Raw genomic sequence first — 21,504 nt, 5'->3', positions numbered from 1 at the left:
GGGACATGCAGGTAATGCCTCCTTGAGGTCCAAAGTTAAGAGCCAAGCTTTCTTGCCCCGCATGGGAAGAAGCTGCTGTAGTGTCAACATTTTGAATTTTGGAACATCCAGGTAAGTATTCAGAGAAGAAAGATCCAGAATGGGCCTCCAGGCTTTTTCCTTTCTGGGAACCAGAAAGTCGAGTAAAATCCTTGTCCTTGCTCCTGTGTTGGTACCTTTTGAATAGCTCTCATGTCCATGAGTGCTGTAATGTCTTTGAGCCTCTGCCCATTGATTTGGTGGCAGATTTGGCATTCCTTTTAACCTTGGCAGAGTGTGAAAGTGGAACCTGTAACCTTGAGATACAATATTGAGAGCCCATTTGTCTTTGGTGATCATATGCCAATTGTGAAAGAAAAGTGATAGTTTTCCCCCCAAGGGGGCTGCCAAGAGAGAAGTGCTTGGCAGTTGTAGTGGGAAGTCATTGGGGCTGTTTTCTATAAGGTTGAGGCCTGTCTTCCCCTCCTTTCTGGGTGGAAGCACCCCATTGTCGAGGCCTGTAAGAATCTTGTGGCTGACCTCTGCCTCTTGGGTGTCTGTATCTGCCCCTTTGAGGTCTGTATGTAACTGGAAAGGACCAATTTTTTGTTGGCCAATTTCTGCTAAACCGAGGAGGCTGAACCTGTAAGAAATCCTTCACCATTTACATAGATTTTGCCTTATTCTCCATTTTCTTTAACTCTAAATAAAACATCCTGTTGCAAAGGTGCATCCAATAATTTTGCTTTAACATGATCTGGTAAAGTCTGCTCTTTTAACCAAGCATGTCTTCGAATGACAGACCCTGTAACTGCTGCTCTGCAGGAGGCTTCTAATGAATCAAAACCACATTGCAAAGTATGTTTACCCACTTGTTCAGCTGCATGCAATAAATCCTGCATTTCCTTATAGTCAGGAGGATCTGAATTTGGAAGCATTTTTTTGTTTCAACTGAGACATCAAATATTGCTGATATTTAAGCATGTGAAACTGGCAATTTAAGGCCCTCATTGCTAAAGTTGCAGATGTATATACTTTCTTCCCCCATCTGTCTAATGCTCTGGAATCTCTGCCAGAGGGAACTAGATTTTTTGCTGTAGAGGCCTTTACCCCTTTGTGACCCTGGGAAATAGTTTCAGGGTCAGCAACAGGGCTTTTATAAAGGAATTTGAGAGAGTCAGGTACTTTGTATCTGTCTGGCTTAACTGGAGCAGGAGGTAAGGAATCAGGATTTAAACTGGATTTGGAATACACATCATCCAGAATATCTAACACTGGTGGAATAGCAAGGGGTCTGTGTTGAGGTAATAAAAGAAAATCTGAACCTTTTCTTGGATTCGGAATAATCCTGGCCCTCCCAATGGAAATGCTCCCTCATGGCATGTAGAGTTTCCCCAAAGGAGTAGTCCTCTGGTGGAGAGACTGAAGGAATTGATTCCTCAGCATCAGAGTCCTCATAATGGGGTAAAGAATATCCCTGGTTTGAGGATGAATCTGAAGAGATGGACACCTGGTCAGATGAGTCAGTCTGCATCCTGTCTAGGCCTTTTATCAGGAGGAGGGTGGGACCCCCTGATCAGAGTAATTAAGTCTTCGGCCATTTTGAGCATCTGTTTCTTAGGCATAGAGGCCTGGCGAATGTTGAACTTGTTTTTGTTTTTAAAAGGGGTTTTAACCTTAGCAGATGATTTAATGGTTAACTGAGTAGGTCTGAAAACACCCTCTGAAACTGAGGGTTGTTCAACTGCTCCGGATCCCTCTGAAGGGCGAGTCTCGGTAGGCCCTAAATCTGGTGTATCCGAAGGTCCAGCTATCTCCACGTGGGAGTCGGAGGCGACCTGTGGTTCCAAAGAAGCAGTCAGGGGCTGCGAAGGCACCTCGCTGAAAACCGGAGAACCGGCGACTGGCCTAGAAGAGGCTTTGTCGTCAGTTTTGGGCCTCGGATGCCTGTCCTTATCTTTGCGCATTTTGTGTATCCCGGTTGTCTGTTGTTCTGACGGCATGGTGTAATTGAATTTTCTGCCAAAATAATGTCGGGCAAAATCAAACAGATGTTTAATAGTGCGCTTGTTAAACCTAGCACAAAACCGACAACCTGTGACGTCGTGGTCTGGGCCTAGGCATGGGATACAATAAGAATGGAAATCCTTTTGAGGTATTTGCTTCCCACAAGAAATACAATTAACTTTTACTGATATCGGTCTGGGGCAAGAAAAAGTTTCCCCAACGGGGTACTTAGCTTTATAGAAGTCTTCGGTTCTGGATTCGGAATGAAAATCTCAGGAGTTGGCCGACCGGCACTTGCGAACTGCTTTTGCTTCGGGCACCAAGCAGCAAGAAAGACTGAAGAAAATGGCGTCGGCTGCATCTTATCCACACCTGGCGCACTGACATCAGGGAGGAGGCGACAGCAACTGATGCCGGACCAAGACTTTGGAACTCGGGCTGACTGAGGGATCGCCTGATGGCAGGATAACCCAAGTGTAATGACTGCAGCAGTGTTACACAATGAACATCTGATTTGATGGTGCCCTGAGCCAGCAGAGTTTGCAACACCGGTTGCATGAGGTGCAACAATTGTGTAGGTGGGTGTACGGTGCCTTTTCGTTTTTGGAGGAGGGGGAAGGGAGAGCCAAGACATGAAAAGTACAGTTTTGTACCTACCATAAATGTAGATGTTAGAGTGTTCACACTGCTGCAGTCATCACACTTGGGTTATCCTGCCGTCAGGCAGTCCCGCAGTCGGCCAGAGTTCCAAAGTCTTGGTCCGGCGTCGGTTGCCGTCGCGTCTTTCCTGACGTCAGTGCGACAGGGGTATAAGAGAGGCAGCCAACGCCATTTTCTTCAGTTTTTCTTGCCCCAGATTGTCAGGTGCCCCCAAATAGGAAGGCAATACATAATCTTAAGTAAAATACATGAGTAGGAAACAATAGCTACAGCTGTTAGCAAATACACCATATAGAAATGCATCATATAAGTTGTATAAAAAAGGAGGTATAAATAAAACCCAGGTAAGAAGAGGGGATGGTGGGAGGGTAACCTGGACTGCAGCAATGTGAACACTAACATCTATGGCAGGTACAAAACTGTACTACGTTCATCGTGTTACACTGCTGCAGTCATCACACTTGGGTTGAATCCTAAAGCGAAGGCTGGGTGGTTGGTACTAAACAGGGTTTGGAGAAGCTAGTAGGCCCTGCAGAACTGCAGTGGCAAAGCTAGCTCTGGTTTTTGAGTATAGAGGTAAGTGGTAGTGCTTGGTGAAGGTGTGTACTGAACTCCAAGTTGCAGCCTCCAAAATATCCTTGGTTGGTACCCCTCTGAGGAAGGCTGTTGATGTTGCTGTAGCCCTGGTGGAATGGGGCCTAATGTTACCAGGTACAGGTTTCCCATTGTGGGAGTAGCAGAAACGGATGCAATGTCCTATCCATTTTGAAATGGTCTGTTTTGAGATAGCCTTTCCTTGTGATCCTGCAGCATAGGATACAAAGAGTTGGTCAGATTTTCTGTAAACCTTAGTTTTGTCCAAGCAGAAACGTAATTGCCTGTGAATGTCCAAAGAGTGTAGGAGCCTTTCCCCTTTATTCTGGGGGTTTGGATAGAAGGTGGGTAAATGAATGGTTTGGTTTAGAGCCACACTGGATACCACCTTTGGCACAAAGGAAGGGTTAGTTCGTAAAGAGACTCTGTCTTGATGAAAAATGATGAAAGGCTCCACTGCCATTAGGGCCTGCAGCTCTGAGACTCTTCGTGCTGAAGTTATTGCTAGCAGCAGGGCAGTTTTCCAGGATAAAAATTGTAAATCAGCTGAAAAAGCTGGTTTGAAGGGTGGTAGTGTAAGCTTTTCCAAAACAAAACTGAGGTCCCAATTTGGTGCTCTCCAGGGCGGTTTTATGTTCTTAGCCCCCCTAAGGTACTGTCTTAGTAATGGATGTGAAAATATAAAAGGAGCTGTGTGGTAATGAGCTGAAATAGCTGAAGCGTGGATCTTAATAGATGAGAAAGGCCTTTGTGCAACATCTCAGTTAAATATTGCAGAATCTGAGGAATATTTGGGACTAGAGGATTTTGGCCTTTAGCCTGGTTCCAGGCGCAAAATCTTTTCCATTTGTCTGAGTAGGTTTTCCTGGTGCTGGGCCTCCTGGCTTTCAGAATGACATCCATAACAGCTTTAGAGAGAGGTGCTGACTGATTGTTTAGGTAATCTGCCATGCAGCCAGATTTAAAGTCTTGAGCTGGCTGTGTAGAATCTGATTGTTTTGCTGAGTCAGCAGGTGAGGAATTTGAGGTAAAATCCATGGAGGGCCTTGAGCCATGTTCCTTAATATTGGATACCAGTGCTGACGTGGCCAGTCTGGGGCAATGAGTATCATTTGTGGCCTCTCTAATCTGGCTTTCAGGAGCACCTTTGTCAGAAGAGGCAGTGGCGGAAAGGCATACACTGTCAATGTTTTCCAGCTGAATGAGAGAGCGTCCACTTTCCAAGCTTGTGGCATGTCCTTGTGCAAAATTTCCGTAGTTGGTAGTTCTGGGGGGAGGCAAACAGATCTATGTCTGGGCTCCCCCATTTTTGAGTTATCATTGTGAATACTTGTGGATCTAGTTTCCACTCGTGAGGATCCATGATATTTCTGCTTAGTTCGCCTGCCAATGTATTTTCTTTTCCTGGCAGGAATTGTGCTTGTAGTTGAACTTGGTAGGTCAGTGCTGTGTTCCACAAGGTCATTGCTTGCCTGCATAAGGGGTAGGAATGTTTGCCCCCTTGCTTATGTACCACATCACTGTGGTGTTGTCCGTCTATTAGTAGTTGTCCTGGATGTAGTAGGTCCTTGAAAGCTGTTAGGGCATTTTGTACAGCTAGCATCTCTTTATGATTGATGTGGAGATGCATTTGACCGGCAGACCATTTACCCCGAATACACTGTCCTGCCATGTGTGCTCCCCAGGCGTAATCAGATACATCTGTTGTAATTGATTGCCTGGGTGTGGGTAAGGTAAAAGGCTGACCCTTGTTGAGGACATGCCTGAGCTCACCATAGAAATTCCTGTTGAAGGCAGGGAATGAGTGGTATTATTGATTCCAAGCTGTGGCTGTGTTGAGTCCATATGCTTTTCAGGAACCATTGTAATTTCCTCATATGCAGTTTGGCATATGGTATTAGTAGTATGCAAGATGCCATGAATCCCAAGGCCTGCAGAATTTTTCTTGCAGGGAGTTGGGTCTTTGTTGCCATAATTTTGAAGTATTGAGTCAGTTGTCCTTGCTTGTCTGGCGGGAGATGAGCCATCTGGGCAGTTGTATTTAAGCTGGCACCCAGGAATAGTGTTGTCTTGTGAGGGCACTAGTTTTGACTTCTTTTCGTTTACTGTGTACCCTAGGCAACTTAGGTTTTTTTTTTTTTTTTTTTACAAATGCCAGATGTTTTAAAAGAGTGTCCTTGCTTTCTGCTTGAATAAGGCAGTCGTCCAGGTATATATATATATTTGAATTACTCTGTCTGCAGTATGCAATTACTGGTGCCAGGCATTTTGTGAATACTCTGGGTGCAGTAGATAAGCCAAAGGGTAGTGCAGAGAATTGGTAATGAGTTGAACCTGCTATGAATCTGAGGTATCTTCTGTAATTTTGTCTGATAGGGACATGCAGGTATGCCTCCTTGAGGTCCGTTACTAGCCAAGCCTTCTTGCCCAGCATGGGAAGAAGTTGCTGTAGTGTGAGCATTTTGAATTTGGGTACTTCTAGGTATTTGTTTAGGATTGAGAGGTCCAGAATGGGTCTCCAGGCTTTGTCCTTTCGAGGAACCAGAAAGAGTCTTGAGTAAAAACCTTGTCCTTGCTCCTGTGTAGGAACCTGTTGAATGGCTCTCATGTCCATGAGTGCTGTAATTTGTCTTAGAGCCTCTGTCCACTGATTTGGTGGCGGGTTTGGCATTCCTTTTATCCTTGGTAAAGTGTGGAAGTGGAACCTGTATCCTTGAGATACAATATTTAGAACCCATTTGTCTTTTGTGATGATGTGCCAATTGTGTGCAAAAGTGCAAGTTTTCCTCCCAAGGGAGCTGCCAGGAGGGATTTGTTTGGCAGTCTGAGGGGTAAGTCATTGTGATCGTCTTCTGAAGGTTTGAGTCCTGTCATCGCCTCCTTTCTGTGCTGTGGCCCCCCATTGTCGAGGCTTGTAAGAGCCTTGTGGCTGACCTCTGCCCCTGGGGTGTCTGTATTTACCCCTCTATGGTCTGTCCGAAACTGGAAAGGGCCAGTTTTTTGTTGGCCAATTTCTGCTGAAATGAAGGGGTTGAACCTGTAAAAAATCCTTGACCGTAGGCATAGATTTTGCTTTATCCTCCATTTTCTTTAAAACCTGTTCTGCTTTCACACAAAATAAAGCATCCTGCTGCAAAGGTGCATCCAATAATTTTGCTTTAACATGATCAGGTAAAGTTTGCTCTTTTAACCAAGCATGCTTACGAATGACAGACCCTGTTACTGCTGCTCTACAAGCAGCTTCCAAAGAATCAAAACCACATTGCAAAGTATGTTTTCCCACTTGTTCTGCTGCATGCAACAAATCTTGCATTTAATTGAGACATCAAATATTGTCTTCAGGGGGAGATGCTGAAGGAATAGACTCCTCAGCATCAGAGGATTCATAAGGGGGAAAGGAATATTCCTGTTCCTCAGAAGAATTTGAGGAAATAGAAACCTGGTCAGAGGATGCGTAGTCCTCCTCCTGTCTAGGCCTTTTGTCAGGAGGGGGATGGGAACCCCTGGTCTACAGCCATCTTAAGCATCTGTTTCTTAGGCATGGGGCCTTGTACTGGAGACTGCTGTACAGGCTTTACTTTTAAAGGAGTTTTCAGCTTTGCATAGGATTTTATAGCAAGTGTAGTCGGAAGACACCTTCAGCAACTGAAGGCCTTTCAACTACACCGGAATCACCCTCAGCCATGGAGTCGGAAGGGTCTAAAGATAAAGGCTCTGGAGGCCCAGTAATCTCCGCTTGGGAGTCGGATGCAGCCTGGGGTTCTAAATCAGCGGTAGTCAGGGGCTGCGTTGGCGCCTCACTGAAAACCGGGGAACCGGTGACTGGCCTAGCAGAGGCCTCTGTGTCTGGTTTGGGTCTCAGCTGCCTGTCCTTGTCTTTGCGTTTTTTATGCATCCCGGTCGTCGGTTGTTCCGACGGCATGGTATAGTTAAATTTTCTACCAAAATAATGTCGGGCGAAATCAAACCGTTCAGTAGTTCGTTTGTTAAACCTAGCACAAAACAGACAACCAGTGACATTGTGGTCTGGGCCTAGGCAAGGAATACAATATGAATGAAAATCCTTATGAGGTATTTGCTTCCCACAAGAAATGCAATTATTCACTTTTTCTGACATCGGTCTGAGGCAAGAAAAGGTTCCCCAACGGGGTACTTAGCTTTATTGAAGACTTCGGTCTGAGATTCAATTTGAAAATCTCAGGAGTCGGCCGACCGGCACTTGCGAACTGCTTCTGCTTCAGGCACCGCGTGGTAAGAAAGAATGAAGAAAATGGCGTTGGCTGCCTCTTTTATACCCCTGTTGCACTGACGTCAGGGAAGAAGCGAGCGCAACCGACGCCGGACCAAGACTTTGGAAATCGGGCCGACTGCGGGACTGCCTGATGGCAGGATAACCCAAGTGTGATGACTGCAGCAGTGTAACACGATGAACATGAACCATTCTGCAGGATGGCCATGACCCACTTGTCTGAGGTGATGCTGGTCCGCACAGGGAGGCAGAGAGAGAGGCAGGCTGACAGAGTTAAAGGAGGGGGAGAAGGAGGCAAGGAAGGTATATAGTCGGATGCTACCTGCTCTGTCTTGAAAGGGACAGTCTCTGGCTAGAGGAGGGAGATGCTCTCGCTGGAGGGGGTTGTTTTCCTTGTAGGCTTCTTGGGCCTTGAAGCAACAGGATGACAGAGCTTCCTTATAAACTGGGTTTTAGCTGGATAGTTTCTTTGAAACTTTGGTATGGGGGAGACCAGCAAGTGTTTAAGGTCCTGCATTTCTTTACCTTTTTGCTGCAGTGGCTTGAAAAGTTCTATTTTAGAGCCAAACAATGCTGCATTGTCCAGGGGTGCATCAATATGCTTTGCCCTAAAATCATCAGGCAGGGGTTGGAAACGAAGCATATGTTATCTACGCAAGGCAGATGCGGACACTGGTGACCTGGCTGAGGATTACCCAGCATCACAACTGCACTTTAGAGAGTGCCTGGTAACCTGGGAAGTGAGGACCAGGAGAGAGGACAGTGAGACTTTGGGCACAGCAGTCAGGGATATCAGCCAGTTCTTTGGTGGCAGACTCCAGGAGGGATAAAGCATCCTTGGCCATGTGTGCCTGGTAGTTAGTCATCCTGAAGGACAAGGTTGCAGAGGTATAAACCTTCTTTCACAAATTTTCCACTATTTGGCTGTCTTTGTCAGCAGGGAGAATGGTGGTAGTGGGTAAAAGCTTAGAGGTCTTGTCCACAGAGAGATAAGTGTGGCTGGGTCAGCAGTTGGGCACTTAAGCAGATGCTTAGCAGTGTCAGGCACCTTAAAGTGTCAGGTCTGCGTAGAGCAGGTGTGTTTGGGAATTTGGATCAAGTGATGCTGACGAGAAGTCATCTAGAAAAGCAGGAAGGATAGGTGTAACAGCAGCTGGGCTTAGGGACTCCACCTGAATGAGGTCATAGTATCTTTTTTGGACCTCACTCATTTCAGAGGATTCCCACTTGAAATGATGATCTTAGAGACAGTTTCCCCAAAGGTGAAGTCCTCACCTGGGGAGTCAGGATCGACTGATTCTTCCTCTGGGGAGCCATACCTCAAAGGGGAAGAAATCTGGGAAGTGTAAGATAAAGATTCCTCAGAGGAGAAATCAGAAAAGTCTTCCTCTTCCCTCATGTTAGGATCTGAAGTCTGAGGCCTAGGGCTCAGGAGTGGTGGGGATTTATTAGCACTCAGTACAGGTAGGCCGCAAGGTTATGAAAGCATTAAACAGGATTTGACTGAAAGCCTGCCAAGTCAGTCATGGAGAGAGATGCTATCTTTTGTCTTTCTTTTTAAGGGGCCTAGCAGGTGTCTGAAGGGGTCGAGAATCTGGAGACTGTAAAGGACCCGAGGGATCTGACAGGCTTTCTGAAAATGCACCCCCCGACACATACGACTAATGTGCTCTCACTGTGGGACTGTGCGGCATCCATGGAGGTACCCTCTATATCCATTGCGGCAGATCAGGATCCCTCTACCAGGCCGGGGTAGGCCACAGGCTGAGGATCAGATGGCAGAGGCCATGCAGAAGAGGTAGGCTGATCTTGGCCTTTTCTGGCAGTTCCGAAGGAACGTCGGAGGAGCCCTCCATCCCTAATGCAATCTGCTTAAGCAGTTGGTTTTCCAAGTAAAGGTTTAAAAAGCATGCAAGCAGCTACGTAGGGTCTTGGCTACAAACGTATGACAAATGGGGCATGCCTTGCAGTCGTGCGACCATGTCAAGCAGAAAGACTGATCATGAGCGCCCTTGTGGGGAATCTGCCGGCCGCACTTGCATTTGCCCTTTCTGGATGACATGAACAGGCAATACAAGTAAAAGGAAGGGCTGAAAGTGTCCCCAACGGGGTACTTATCTTAATTCCTTGAATCAGACGTCAGCAGTAGCAGAAAACCTGGTGTAAGACTGGCAGCTGAAGTTCTGATGGCTGGTGCATGCAGACGTCACTTTTATGGCCCACGTTGTCCTCAGCCATGTCAGACATCCCATGCACCTCAGAGGGACTGAAACCTTTTGTATACTGGCTGTACATAGAAGAGAAAATGAGTAAACCCATATGTAGAATACTTGAACATTGGAATAGTAGGACATCTGGTACCTATTACAGTAAGTACAAAACGTGACAAAGATATCTCTAGTAAGAGATAAAAATTTCAGTGCCATTACTACTGAGTCTTGCTGGAATGTGTCAGTATTTTCTCTTTCAAGTCTGTGCAACAGCTCGTTTTTGCAAGCTAAATTGTTAGCAGCATTCATACTTGAGACAGCCAACACTGTTCAGTCTTGTAGCTATGCCACGAAGCTACCTACCTTACGTTTTCTATTAACCGAGGTTGTCAAGTTATGGGATTAGTTCATGGAAGTACTATAAAATGCCTTTAATACACTGGCACACAAGGCTGTGACAAGGAAACTGAAGTCTGTCTCAGCACACACTACGTCAGCCAGCATATATGTGGCTTGTAAGCCTGGGCCGAACTTGAACACAGTCCTTTGAGGTTAGTGCTCTACTCAGGTTAAAAAAAGGAAGTGCAGCTCTAAGTAAGAGTCAAAATCTGGAAACAAGTTCCAGGCAGTGCCTCAGTCATCTCTCTCTACTCTTTTGGTAACCCATTAAAACAGACCTATAGGGTAAAACTCCCTTAGTAGGGCTAGCCTGCGCAATTGTTATTGTAAGCCCTGTTCACATTTACTCATATGGAAGCTGTGAGGATCAACCTCAAATCACAGTATGAACAAGCTTGTACCTTAACCTATTAAGAATGTAAAGTATGCCAGCTACAGCTGCCTAAACCTTTCAGGCAGTACAAAAACTTACTGATGCCGATAATCCATGGAAATCCCCACTCAAAAGCAGTCTTTCACAAGTCAAGTTTTACAGAATTATCCAAAAGATTAATATTCCTGTGTATTAAAAAAATCTGAGAACAAGCATCATAAATTAAAGATTCAAAAATGAATAGATACACCTAGCAAACACTCCATAAAGTATAATGGGGTTTCAAAAAGAGAAACTCATTAAATACAAACTTATACCCAAAGCAAGAATTTCCTTAGTATGGCCCTCAATGAACAGAATGCACAGTGATGGAAACTATGCCACGTATACCTATTAGCCCCTCAAAATTGCCTTTTGAGTGCTACAGTCTCAGAAAGCCGCAATAAAATGAAGGTACAAACATGTTCCCCAAGAGTTGTGTAGGACTACTGCCAATGACCGGCCTCCTAACACACGACTGCCAATGACCGGCCTCCTAACACACGACTGCCAATGACCGGCCTCCTAACACGACTGCCAATGACCGGCCTCCTAACACGACTGCCAGTGACCGGCCTCCTAACACAAGACTGCCAATGACCAGCCTAACAGAAGATTGCCAACAACTACCATTAACTGCTGACCATTTCTGGGGTAGTATGAAAATGCTGGTGCCGTCAGGCTGCAGTTTTCCTTATCAAAGCACTCCAAGGGATGCAAACATTACACAAAACTCTGCAGATATCTATTACTAATGAAGACCACAGAGGGCAGAGTCTTACTAACCTCTAAACTACAAATAAACTGCACTTCATGTGCAAGCAAGTCATAACAAACCTTTCTTTTCCTCTCCATCCTTTTCCTGCTCTGTTTTGATACGCTTTGATTTCTTGTAATTGGCTAAATTCCTGCGACCACCTTCTCCTTCATCTTCAGAGTCCGAGAATTCTTCATCACAGGCAATTCGTTTATCTGAGGCACGAACTGAAATACAGAAAAAATAAATGTTAACATGCACACAATTTTCAAGAGCAAGCTGATGGCTTCACTAGGTTGCAAGGCATTACTAGCGTCAGACTCCCTTTAATAAAGGGAATTTAGTCACTTATTCGCACTTTCGTAAACAAAGCCCACTAAAGGACCACTTAAGACTCATCCAGATAGCCCAACAACTACTTTCACAGGCTGTTGGTGCAGACATTCTGGACCGTCCTAACTTTTGCTCTATCACTGGTAGAGTAAATGGCCTTCCCTCTCCTTGGCATTTTGTTCACGTGATTCCTTCACTCTCCATAATCTCTGGACCTTGCATTTCGTTTGTCACATACTTAAACATTTGGACACTGTTAGATGCAAGAAACAGAATTACAAGAAAACACCATTCTGACACCATAGATGAAAGCGCTAGATTAAATTATATCCATTACAAGTCTTCTAAATACTACATCCAAAAGGACGGTCTTGAGTGCGTTTTACTCAATGCGTCAATACTGATGTAATGAGTCACGTGGCTTGCTTTGACTTATTTATACAAATTTGTTGGATATACTACTTTGAAGTCTTGTTATAATTACAGACAAAAGTGTTAAGTTATATCAGTGTGGCATCAGAGGAAATTTTGTCTCACACCCTGGAACTCAGGAAATGAATAATGTAAAACATCAGACACTAGCACATTCAGCTTTTAAAATAAAGTCAAGTCTGGCACAGAAAAAATAGTTGTGCAAAATCTTACCATAACCATAGATGCCCTCTTCCATGTTGCAGTATTCTTGGTGTGGAATTTCCTGCCTTCAGGCGACCCGCAAGTCATCTCCTATACAAAAGCTTCAGCTTGGCTGTTGCAGCTGCGTGGGACGTCACACGTAGGGCCACAAACCAGGGACCTTATCTGTGACATCTTCACGCACAATCCTCAGAACTTGAAGCCAAGCAGGCAAAGTTAATGGCCCCGCAGGATAGGCAGCCAAAGGTGACTTGAATAAGGCCCTGGATCTCTTCTGTAATGGAGAGGGACATCAGGGAGCAGTTAGACTGGTAGAGTCTGTGAGGGGGAATGGTGGGTGGGAAGGAATACTGCAACATGGAAGAGAAGGACATCTATGGTATGTTAAGATTTTACACAACTATTCTATGTCCTATTCTTATGTTGCAGTATTCTTGGTGTGGGAGAGTACCACATTAGTTTGATGAAAGGGTAGCAGATGCGGAAGATGATTCCACATAGCCTTGTAGGATTGCCCTGAAAAATCCTGCGCGTGCACTGGAGATTTGGCCCAATTTGTAATGTTTGGAGAAAGTGTGGATAGTGGACCGTGTAGCTTCTTCCATAATGGAAGCGGTGTCCATGCCTTTTTGGAAGGCCTTGGAAGTGGCCACTGCTCTTGTGGAGTGTGCCTTAATCCCAACTGGAGAGTTTTATCCGTGGTGTGAGTAGCAGAAACACATTGCTTTTCTAATCCAGGATGCAATGGTCTGTTTGGCGACTGCCCTGCCCAATGCCCTGGGGTGGAAACATACAAAGAGTTGTTTGGATTTCCTAATGTCTTTAGTCTTGTCCAGGTAAAATCTCAGTTGCCTGTGGACATCTAGGGAGTGGAGTATCCTCTCTCCTTGGTTAGTGGAAGAGGGGAAAAAAAATTGGGTAGGTTAATGGATTTAGAGACAAGCCATTGACTATCTTGGGCATGAAGGGTTAAGTTCTCAGTGTGACCCTGTCCCAATGAAAAATGGTGTAAGGTGAGCATGCCATTAAGGCTTGTAGCTCAGAAACCCTTCTGGCAGAGGTAATGGCCACTAAGTACTGTTTTCCAAGTACAAAATTGTAGAGAGGGTGTATTATCTGGTTTGAAGGGGAGCTGGGTGAGTTTTTCCAGGATGAAGTTCAGGTCCCATGGAGGAGGGATAGGCTTCTTAGGTGGTCTGATATGCAAGACCCCTTTGAAGAAGGGTTTCACATGTAGTCTGGCTAACAAGGGAGGATCTAAAGGTAAGCAGGCTGATAATGCGGAGAGGTGCACTTTCACTGATAAATAGGAAAGCCCACCCTTTATAAGTTGACACACATATGAGAAGACTGGGGGGGAGGGGGGTGTCAGCCTCGCAAGGGTCCCTTTCCTGTCCCAGACACCACAGAGTAATTCTTTCCCATTTAGCAAAGTATGATTTTCTAGTAGTGGGTTTCCTGGCCTCCCTCAGGCCTGACAGCACATCCTCTGAATAGTGGTGTCTGAATGGGGTTAGTAATTTATAACCCACAGAGTCAGGGATAGCATTTGCAAGTGTGGGTGTAGGAGAGTTATTTTGTCTTGTGTCAGAAGGTCCACCTTGTGGGGTAACTTGCAGTGATTGCCCTTGACTAAATTGTGTAGAAGAGTGAACCAGTGCTGCCTTGGCCAGTAGGGAGTCACTAGCAAGATTTTTGGTTTGTCCTTCCTGATTTTCAGAAGGACTTTCTGAATCAGAGGGAAGGGGTACAGGAACTCCCCCCCCAAGCATGGAGAATAGACACCTTCAGTTTCACCTGGGAGAGGGTTAGTCTTTGTGCAGAAGGCAGCATCCATTCGTGTTGTGGAGAAGATATTCTGCTCAGGAGGTCTGCTTGCTTGCTTGTCCTGCGAAGGGATGTAGCTGGCTTGCAGGGATAGGTTGTGCTGGGATGCTAGGTCCCAAATTAGTAGGGCTAGCCTGCGCAATTGGTATGCCTTGGTACCTCCCTGTTTGTTGATGTACCGCATTATAGTGGTATTGTCCGTCAATATCAGAGGCGGTATGAAGGTCTGTAGAGCTAAAAGAAAAAGGTTATGTACTCACCATAACGTTCCATGTTTGTAGTCCATCTCGCCCTTCATTCTTACACATGGGTTTGGAGCCAATCCTCTGCTCCGACACGGCCTATTACAAATCTCAGTCTTCTAGTTGGCTCATGGTTAAGTAGGTATCCCATGGTGCACCAGTACAATCCCCAGATCTTGTTTGCTGCTAAACTATAGAAAGACCGAACTAGAGCTATCCAGAAGGAATAATGAAAGGTCTCCATCTGTTGTGGAAAAATTAACCAGTCTCCAGATCCTTCCAGGACGGGAGTAGGAGGGTGAGTTCGTAAGAATGAAGGGCGAGATGGACTACAAACCTGGAATGTTATGGTGAGTACATAATGTCTTTATGTTCTGCAGTCCTATCTCACCTTCATTCTTACACATGGGACAGCATCCCTAGCACCTTATTCTTGGGTGGCTCACTGAAAGATACTCCTGAGTACTGTGGAACCAAAAGAAGCTCTACCCCTAGAGGTCATGCCCAATTTGTAATGAGTAATAAAAGTGTGAGGGGTAGCCCAGGTTGCAGCTGCACAATTATCAATTGGAACCCTGGCTTGGAAGGCTGCAGACGTAGACCGAGATCATGTAGAATGAGCCTTAATCTTGAACGGTAAAGGCTTTCCATTGGTAGAATGAGAGAACTCTAAATCCAATTTGAAAGGGTCACTTTGGAGACCTAATCTTGAGTCGGAGAAGGATACAAACAGTTGATCTGACTTCCTGAATTCCTTAGTCCTGTGTAGATAGAACCGTAATTGTCTGAACATCCAACTGATGAAATCTGTATTCTGCTGCATTGGAATGATTAGGGAAGAACACAGGCAGCTCTACAGCTTGGTTCAAGTTATTATGAGAGCACACTTTAGGGATAAAAGATGGATTTGTGTGAAGAGATACTCTTATCTTTGTGGAAAATCAGATAAGGGGGCTTGATAGACAGTGCTTGTAATTCTGATACTGGTCTAGCAGATGTGATGGCTACTACAAACAAGGTCTACCAAGACGAACTTTAACGGGCACGAATGAGCAGGTTCAAAGGGTGGAGAAGTAATTTTGGACAGGACGAAGTTTAGATCCCAGCAAGCCACCAGTTCCTGAAAGGGAGGTCTAGGCAAAGTAGTACCTTTAAGGAAGGTTTTACACAATCTGTTACATCAGGTTAGACTCACATTGACCCAAGTGAAAATTTGATATTGCTGCCAACTGAACCATAATCGTGGCAGCAGCAGATCCCTGGTGAAAAAGTTCAAACAAAACTTGTAAATCCACTGGAATGGATGCGGTGTAAGGGTCAACATTCCTTTCTTCAGCCCAGATAGAAACCTTCTCCATTTGCTAGTGTATAACTTTCTAATGGAGGGTTTAAGAGAAGATGGCAGAATGTGGGTCACAGCGGGTGAAAAATCATGAAGCCTGACTACGGATGGAACTGGAGAGCCATGCTGTCAAGTTGTGGGTGTGGAGGCTGGGGTGAAGAGGGCCCGACATGTGCATCAAGAGATCTGGCACTGGGTCCAGAGTCCAAGGATAGTCTAGTAGATGAGGCCCAAGAATGGGGAACCAAATCTGAAGAGGCCAATAAGGAGTGAAGAGAATCAATTTGCTTCCCAACAGTTTCGCTTTATGAATCACCTTGGATACGAGAGGAAAGAGGGGAGAAGCATAAAGGAGACCCAGGGGCCAATCTTGAACAAGTGAGTCTCTTGGTTACTCCCCCAGGGGGATAAGGGAAAAGTAACTGCTGCATTTGGAGTTGATCAGACTGGCGAAAAGATCGCAGCAAAGCTGTCCCCATTTGCGGAAGATATGTTCCATTATTTCCACTAGAAAGCGCAGGGAAGATATCGCCCATTTCCAAACAGAAAAAAGCCTCCCGACAAAGGGAGCAAGATCTGGTCCCACCTTGTTTGTTGAAATACCATACCACGACATGTCTGATAGGATTGCTATAGTCCCAAGAGGAAGAAGGTCATGGAGTGCTTGCAATGACAGAAGCACCGCCCTCATCTCTAGGACATTGATATGCAGGCGAGTCTCGTGATCTTGCCATGTGCCTTGGACAGTCCTGCCTAGATAATGCCCCCCCCCCCCCCCCCCGAGAGGCATCTGTGGTCACAGTAGCAAAGGGGTGGCAAGGAAGGAATGGAGTTGCCTGCTGTTAGTTGGTTGGGTTGGATCCACCAGAGGTCCTTTTTGCAACTTTGTTAAAATGATGTGGTGGGATAGAAGCAGTTGTTGAAAGGACCACTGGGACGATAGAAGTAATTGAAGAATTTGCATATGTAATCTGGCAAGAGTGACTAGCAATATGGTGGAGGCCATGGTCCCCAAGAGTTTCAGCACTGCCTTTGTTTTGACTTTTCGGAGGGGAAGCAGACAGAGAACTTGTATGAGGTTCTGTGCTCTTTCTGCAGGAAGACGAGCTAACATGGCGACTGTGTATTTCTGCGCCAGTAAAGTCACAAATTGAGAGGGCGATAAGGCAGACTTTTCCCAGTTTATAGTAATACCCAACTGGGCACAACACTGGATAGTGGAATCTCTGGTTTGAAGGAGTAGATGCCTGGTGGAGGCGGTCAGGAGCCAGTCGTCCAGGTACGGAAACACTTGGAATCCTAGATATCTCAGGTGAGCAGTCACTACTGCCATACATTTGAACACCCTGGGGGCTGCAGTGAGACCACAGGGCAAAGCACAAAACTGGTAGTGATGGGCTCCCAGCCAGAAGCATAGGTGGCTCGACGCTCTGTCCATTTTTATATGGTAGTACGCATCTTGGAGGTGTACTGAGCAAATCCAAGTATCTTTCCCTAATAGAGGGAGTATAGACTGCAGTGTCACCATCCGGAACTTGTCCTTTACGGATTTGTTTAAATTTGCTAAGGTCCAAGAAGGGCCTCCAGTCCCCTGTACGTTTTGGCACTAAAAAAATCTGAAGTTCCGAATCCTACCTGGCCTGCGAGGATGGTTTGGATGACTGTTTGCGAGCAACTTGTTCACTTATACAGTTGCTGGATTCCTGTGATTGGGTGGAACATCCAGGATCCTCTTGGGAACGTGAGGTGGAAGAGAAAAGGGCATGGAAAAACCTCTGGTGATAATTCTGTACCCATGTGTCTCAGGTGATGCTTAGCCAGGCCTCCGGATACAAAGAACCCTCCCCCCCCCCCCTGACTGGCTCCAAATAAGCCCAGCTGGGCCCCACATCAGGAGCACTGGTAACGACTGCCTCTAAACAAATCATGGCCTCCCTGGTTTTGCGGTCCGCCTCTGCGGCGACGTCTACCATTTGCTCCTCTGAAGGAGTCGTCACCCTGTGCATCCAGGAAAAACCTCCGACTTCTTGAACCACATCTTACCACCTTCTCTGACCCTTAGTGTATGGTCTGAAGGGGACGGTAAAACGTACTCCCACGGCAGACAGTTTTTCCTTCTTGCTCGCACCTGGTGTGTCTTTTACCTTGGGTCCAAACAAAGAACAGTCAAAGGGGGCATTGGTAAAGGCAGACAAATGGCTCCGCAAAATTACACAAGCACATCCAGGAGTGCCTCCTAATGGAAAATCCTGAACCCGCTACCCTACTCGCTCCATCGGCTGCATAAGAAATCAGCCTCATGGAGGAGTTAACAAGGGAATTCAAGGTGGACATCTGAGCAGACACCGTATCAGTGACTCCTTCAGATGTACTTTGTAGTCTCTCCCAACTCCTTAATATCTCTCTGAAGCCTTGTAAAATGTATTAGGTAGTTCAGCGATCAGAGTGTGAATGCCGCTGATGAATAGATACGCTTCCCGTATCTATCCATCATTCAATATTCCTTGTTTGGCGGATGGACAGATGAAGTCTCCGTTAGTTCCTTCTTAGTGGCCGCCACCACCACGGCATCTACAGGCACACCCTTGGATAAAAATTCCTTCTCTTTGGGAGCAGTCAAAAATGTATGGAGTCTCCTGGGAACTGGCTCCTTGGCATAAGGAGTCTCGCACACCTTCCGACCAACAAGGTCTAGAAGTTCGTCAAAAGGTGGAGACACCCAAGAGGTTTAAGGTGGAGACCCGAAAACCATCAGGTACACCGGACTCATCAGAAGGGGTAACAGTGGGCCAACCGCACCTCTGCTCAAGGCTCAGAACCCAAAGCTATCCGGGTCCTAGTGTCCGTGTCAGGGCCGACTGGGGAACTTAGGCTCCTAGACAGCCTCAGGGGGGTAGAAATTACAGTTGTGTACACTTACCATAAATGTAGATGTTAGAGTGTACTCACTGTTGCAGTCATTACATTTGGGTAATCTGCTGGCAGGTTGCCCTCAGTCGGCCTGAACAACAGTCTTGGGTCCTGCGTCGGTTGCTGTCTTCTCTTCCATGATGTCAGGTCGTCAGGGGTATAAAACATGCAGCCGATGCCATTTTAATCAGTTTTTATGCCCCACGTCAGGTGAAAAAAAAAAAGTTTTATATACACACACACATATATATATATATATATATATATATATATATATTTTTATTTATTATATGCGCGCGCACACATACTTTAGAACATAAAAAATTTACCTTCAACTAAAAGCAAATACACCACAAAGGCTTTTGAGCATAGTGAAGGAAAGAAGAGGTATAATGGAGAAGAAAAGGGGGCTGGCGGCTGGGTAACCCGGACTGCAACAGTGAATACACTCGAACATCTACATTTATGGTAAGTGTACACAACTGTACTATGTTCTTAGTGTTTCACTGTTGCAGTCATTACATTTGGGTAGAATCCCAAAGCTATGGATGGGAGGATGGAATTAAACAGCATTAGGAGCAGCTATAAGGCCCTGTAGGACTGCAGTGGCAAAGCCTGCCCTGGATTTACAAAAGAGGTAAATGGTAATGCTTTGTGAACGCATGAACCGAGCTCAAAGTAGCAGCTTCTAGAATGTCTCTGGTAGGAACCCCTCTGAGAAAGGCTGCAGAAGTAGCAGCAGCACTGTTGGAATGGGATGTGATCCCCTTGGGCATAGGTTTACCATGGTGCAAGTAGCAGAAACTAATACAATGGCCGATTCATTTTGAAATAGTCGGCTTTGATATAGCCTTCCTCGCTGTTCCTGCAGCAAATGCCACCAGTAGTTGCTCAGACTTGCTTAGAGATTTTATCCTGTTTAAGTAGAATCTTAGTTGTCTGTGTACATCTAATGAAGGCAGAATCTGCTCCCCCTTGTTCTGCGGATTTGGGAAAAAAGTTGGCAGGTGAATGGTCTGGTTAAGAGCCACACTGGATACCACCGTAGACACAAAAGGATTGGTCCTGAGGGCCATCCTGTCCAGGTAAAAGATAATGAAAGGCTCCACTGCCAGGAGAGCCTGTAGTTCTGAAACCCTTCTAGCTGAAGTGACTGCTAAAAGAAAGGTGGTCTTCCAAGAAAGAAATTTTATATCCGCAGTAGCAGCTGGTTCAAAAGTAGGTAGGGTGAGTTTTTCCAGCACAAAATGGTCCCATGCAGGAGTCTGTGCTCTCCTGGGAGGCCTTAAATTTTTGGCCCATCTGAAGTACTGCTTTAGCACGGGATGAGAAAAAAAGAGGAGGCTCTATTGTAATGAGCCGAGATGGTAGAGGCATGGATTTTTATTGAAGAAAAACAGGCCCTTGTGAAGCATCTCAGTTAAGTATTGCAAAATCTGAGGAATATTGGGCTTTGCTGTGTCTATTCCTTGTGCTTGGTTCCAAGCTCAGAATCTCTTCTATTTATCAACATAAGACTTTCTAGTACTAGGCCTTCTAGCCTCCAAAATTACATCCATCACAGGTTTACTGAGAGATGTGATTGGTGAAATTAGTTGGATTAGCCATGCTGCAAGATTCAGAGTTTGGAGCGGAGTGTGCAGAATTTGATAGTTTAGATGAGGTGTTTGAGGCAAGTACCACGGAGGAAGGTGGGACATTTTCCTTATAAGCAGGTACCAGTGTTGGCGAGGCCAGTCTGGAACAATCAGAATCATTTTTGGTTTTTCCTGTCCGACTTTCAGTAAGACCTTGGAGAGTAGAGGCATAGGGAGAAAGGCATGGACCGATAGGTTTTTCCAGCTGAAGGATAGAGCATCCACTTTCCATGTTTTTTTGTGAGGAGTTCTTGTGCAGAATTTGTACAACTGATAGATCTATTTGCCTCTCCCCAAAACTATGTCTGGGCTCCCCCATTTTAGTGTCAAAATGTTGAAGATTTGTGGATCCAGTTTCCATTCATGTGGGTCCATAAGATTTCTGCTTAGGTCTGCCAGAGTATTTTGCTTTCCTGGCAGGAATTGAGCTTGAAGATGTATTTGGCAAGTCAAGGCTGTGTTCCACAAGGCCATGGCTAGTCTGCAAAGGGGGGCAGGAGTGGGTACCCCCCCTGCTTGTTTATGTACCAGATAACTGTGGTGTTGTCCATCTTTAACAGTTGTTGTCCTGGATGAAGGAAGTCCTTGAAGGCTGTCAGAGCATTATGTACAGCTAGCATTTCTTTCTGGTTGATATGCAGATGCATTTGAATTGGGCTCCATTTGCCCTGAATGCATCTCCCTGCCAGATGGGCTCCCCAAGCATAGCCTGATGCATCTGTAGTTAGGGTTTGGGTAGCAGGGGGTAGAATGAATGAGTCTCTTGTTTTGGTGACATGCCTCTACCCACCAAAGGAACTCCTGTTGCAGGCAGGGAATGACAGGAATCATTGTTTCCAGGCTGTGACAATGCTGACTCCATAAGCTTTTTAGGTACCATTGAAGTTTCCTTATATGCAGTCTTGCATATAGAATTAGTAGAATGCAGGATGCCATGAACCCCAAAGCCTGCAGAATTTGTCTTGCAGATACCTGGGATTTTGTTGCCACTTGTTTGAAGTATGTTGTCAAATGAATTTGCTTGTCTGGCATGAGGTAAGCCATCTGGGCAGTTGTATTTAAGCTTGCACCCAGGAATATAATTAGAGAGGGTACCAGTTGTGATTTCTTTTCGTTTATGGTGTACCCTAGGGCACACTAGAAGCCTTTTTAGAAATGCCAGATGCTGAAGAAGAGTGTCCTTGTCCTCTGCCTGAATGAGACAATCGTCCAGATATGGATAAATTTGAATGTTTGTCTGCAAAATGCAATTACTGGTGCCAGGCTCTTTG

At 45.6% G+C, this 21,504-nt stretch overlaps 1 protein-coding gene across 1 annotated transcript in view; it reads right to left on the bottom strand.

Annotated features, from left to right (window-relative positions):
• Positions 1 to 21,504, bottom strand: part of HDAC1 (histone deacetylase 1) — a gene marked incomplete in the record, with an annotated part of 2,014,892 nt that overhangs the window by 676,663 nt on the left and 1,316,725 nt on the right. Inside the window, 1 exon segment of the mRNA XM_044082464.1 lies at positions 11,387 to 11,533. Within this exon segment, the coding sequence (XP_043938399.1) occupies positions 11,387 to 11,533 (147 nt within the window).

The sequence above is a fragment of the Protopterus annectens genome, chromosome 1.part1, assembly GCF_019279795.1.
Source record: "Protopterus annectens isolate FY-2018-M chromosome 1.part1, PAN1.0, whole genome shotgun sequence".
In the NCBI taxonomy this organism is placed as follows: Eukaryota; Metazoa; Chordata; order Ceratodontiformes; family Protopteridae; genus Protopterus; species Protopterus annectens.
Note: the sequence above shows the minus strand (reverse complement) of the source record. Positions and strands in the feature narration are given on the sequence as shown.